The 2,788-nt window shown below is 34.5% G+C and overlaps 1 protein-coding gene across 1 annotated transcript in view; it reads left to right on the top strand.

Moving 5' to 3' along the window:
• The window catches only part of LOC107660248 (protein diaphanous homolog 3-like), a 273,308-nt gene that overhangs the window by 56,797 nt on the left and 213,723 nt on the right, over window positions 1–2,788 (top strand). Inside the window, exon 6 of the mRNA XM_016449516.1 lies at window positions 498–603. Coding sequence (XP_016305002.1) covers window positions 498–603 — 106 coding nt within the window. The remainder of the gene's footprint in view (window positions 1–497; window positions 604–2,788) is intronic.

The raw sequence follows: 2,788 nt of genomic DNA on the forward strand, positions 1-2,788 counted from the left end.
TATATATATATATAGTGTTCAAATGCTGTTTGGGCCATATTTTGTTGACTTTTTATATAATGGCATCATTGTTCTGGCATTTTCTCTTTGATGCAAACTTAAAATTTAATTTAATGTAATTTCTTTAGCTGTGTGTTGTTTTCTGCAAACAGAATTTGTATGATAGCATAGCCTTGTAACATTCTTACTGATGCTTTTTCCTCTCTTATATTTTTTGTTTGGTCATTTTGCATTCAGGTTATAAGCATATAATTTATCTCAGATGCATAAAGCATTTATGACCACGTCATCAAAACACACTCTTTTAAATATCAGCTCTATGTAAACACTGAAAAGGTGCAATTGTTTCTATGAAAAGTATATTTGTAGCAGTAAGTGCACGCAGAGTCCTCCATAGCAGAGAGAATTTCAATCCCTGCATAACCCTCTGCGAAAAATGTAAAGCCAAATCAAAGCCATGACCCTTACTTTTACTTTTACTTATTTGCTGCATGAAGTTTGGAGAAGGTCCTTGAGGCCATCACCATGGCAACTGAGGGAAGAGGGGTGGCCCGCTTTAACCCTATCGTTCAAGGTCTTAGTGTTCGCTCGGTCCAATTACAGGTAAGCGTTTACTGCTCCTCATCTGCCTCCTTGTTTACTCGTCTTCGATAGCTGCAAAAGAAAGAAACTTGTAGGTAGATAGTGCCACTCTCTTAAGAAAATGAAAATATGAGTACTGTGATCTGTGGATATGTTATGTTTTTTTTTTTTTTATATATATATAGTTTTTTTCTTTCCAAGTGATGGATACATCTTAAAAAACTAAAAAAATAAAATAATGTTATGCCAGAAATACGTTGCTAAATTTCAGTCTTATATAAATAAATGTATATTAATGTAAATAAATGTATATTTTTATTTGTATTTTTGTGTTATTGTGTATTTATTTATTTATTTACTGAAAAATGTTTTACATCAATTTGAACAAGATTTTTTTTTTTTCAATATGTTTGTTTTATTGGAAAGAAAGATGAAAGATAATGGTTCAGAATTTTTTTTTTTTCAGTGATTGCACAAATATCTGTTCAAAATCCCTAGTTCTAGGTCTATTAATTAGCACTTCAGTAGTAAAGTAACTCTACCCATTTTCACAGTGCTGTTCGCACTATTGTGACAGACTGGTGTTGTGTGCATTGCTCAGATGGAGAAATAAATTTCCTTTATATACTATTCCATTTTATAAGTTTCCCTCAGAGATTTGAGGGCCGGTAAATGGCCATGCTGAGATGAAGCATCAGCAATTTGCTTGATAGTGACTTCAATATAACGATGAAGTCACAGGCTCTGAATCACCTCTAAAACGCAATTTACACTTTAAAATCCCCCAGCGACTGTGTATAGACGCCTTCATGAAAAGGATCAGAAAACAAATGAGCATGTCTGCTTTTTAACGACCAGTCCTTTGTACAAGAATGCATTTCAAAATCTTATATAAGTAAAGATGCATAATGCTCCTTTAAGCCGTTCGGTGCTAATGCAGGTATGAAATTCGTTTTTTTTTTAATTAAACATTATAAAACTAACTTTATTTCCTGTCCCTTTCTGAGAAATCAACATGACCTTTTTGTTTAGCCAGCATGCTTAGGGTCTCAGGACACTTGTAAAGCACAAAGGTTAGTGCTGCTAGTTACAGCTCTTCATTTGCATTGGAAAGCATAAACTGGCATTAGTCAAACTTGCTGATGAGATTTACTATAATCATTCCATAAATTATGAATAATTTGATCAGGGGTGTTTAGTCCTGTGCCCCAAGGTTATTTTCGTAAACGAAAACTAAGACTAAAACGATTGATGAAAAAACAATTTCGTAAACTGAAATAAAATAAAAACGTCAAAATAATTAAAAAACTAAAACGAAACTAAACTAACAACAGTTATTGAAAAACTAACTGAAATAAAATAATAATTATCAAAAATAAATAATCATTTTCGTAATCATTACGTTCTCACCCCTTGGCGGAAAAATATTTGAGCTGTGTGGAGGTTTAGGGAAATAGCCTACCTATAATGGCGCATCACGCACATGGGGTTATCTGTCGGAGAGACGCAAAGCATTTTAAAGTCTGCACGGGTCCTGTTTGGTAAACGTGCACCAGCAGTACTTAACAGAACACCCGACCCATTATCTGACTTTTTTTTTCTGTCTGTCTGCAGTATGGACTGGAGCGGATCCTTGGAGAGGAGAAGAGTCTGGCACTGTTGGCCCAAGCCATTGACCCTGGTCAGCCGGCCATGATGACAGATGTGGTCAAACTGCTGTCTGCAATCTGCATTGTGGGAGAAGAAAATACGTAAGCCTCCCATCTAGCTTTTTCCAGCCTTTCAGTTGAAATCAGTTTGGTTATGATGCAATTATTGTTCTTTCTTATTTCAGCCTGATTTTATTATTTAATTCCCCTCAATTATATACTTTCTGTTGGAGTTTTATGCCCCTATTGTGATTTTTAACATTGACATCTTCAAATAGGGTATCAAATATGTATTTTATATATACCGAACCGCACTCGTATTAAATCTATTACATCAGGTAAGCAAGATTATTTATTATATCATGTAACACAAGCAATCAAACCAACATTAGTCATTCTAAGTTGGTGCTTTGAAGAAAAACATACATGCAGTGCAACCTGATAATTAACAGGAAAAAAAGATGAGAATGCGCATCCTTTCTGTAAACAACACAAAACTTTAGCCAAGCATCTTGTGATCACTCTGCCAGGCTTTTGAACAAATGTGCATCGGCTAA

The sequence above is a fragment of the Sinocyclocheilus anshuiensis genome, unplaced genomic scaffold (genome assembly GCF_001515605.1).
Source record: "Sinocyclocheilus anshuiensis isolate Anshui unplaced genomic scaffold, SAMN03320099.WGS_v1.1 scaffold1579, whole genome shotgun sequence".
NCBI classification, from domain to species: Eukaryota; Metazoa; Chordata; class Actinopteri; order Cypriniformes; family Cyprinidae; genus Sinocyclocheilus; species Sinocyclocheilus anshuiensis.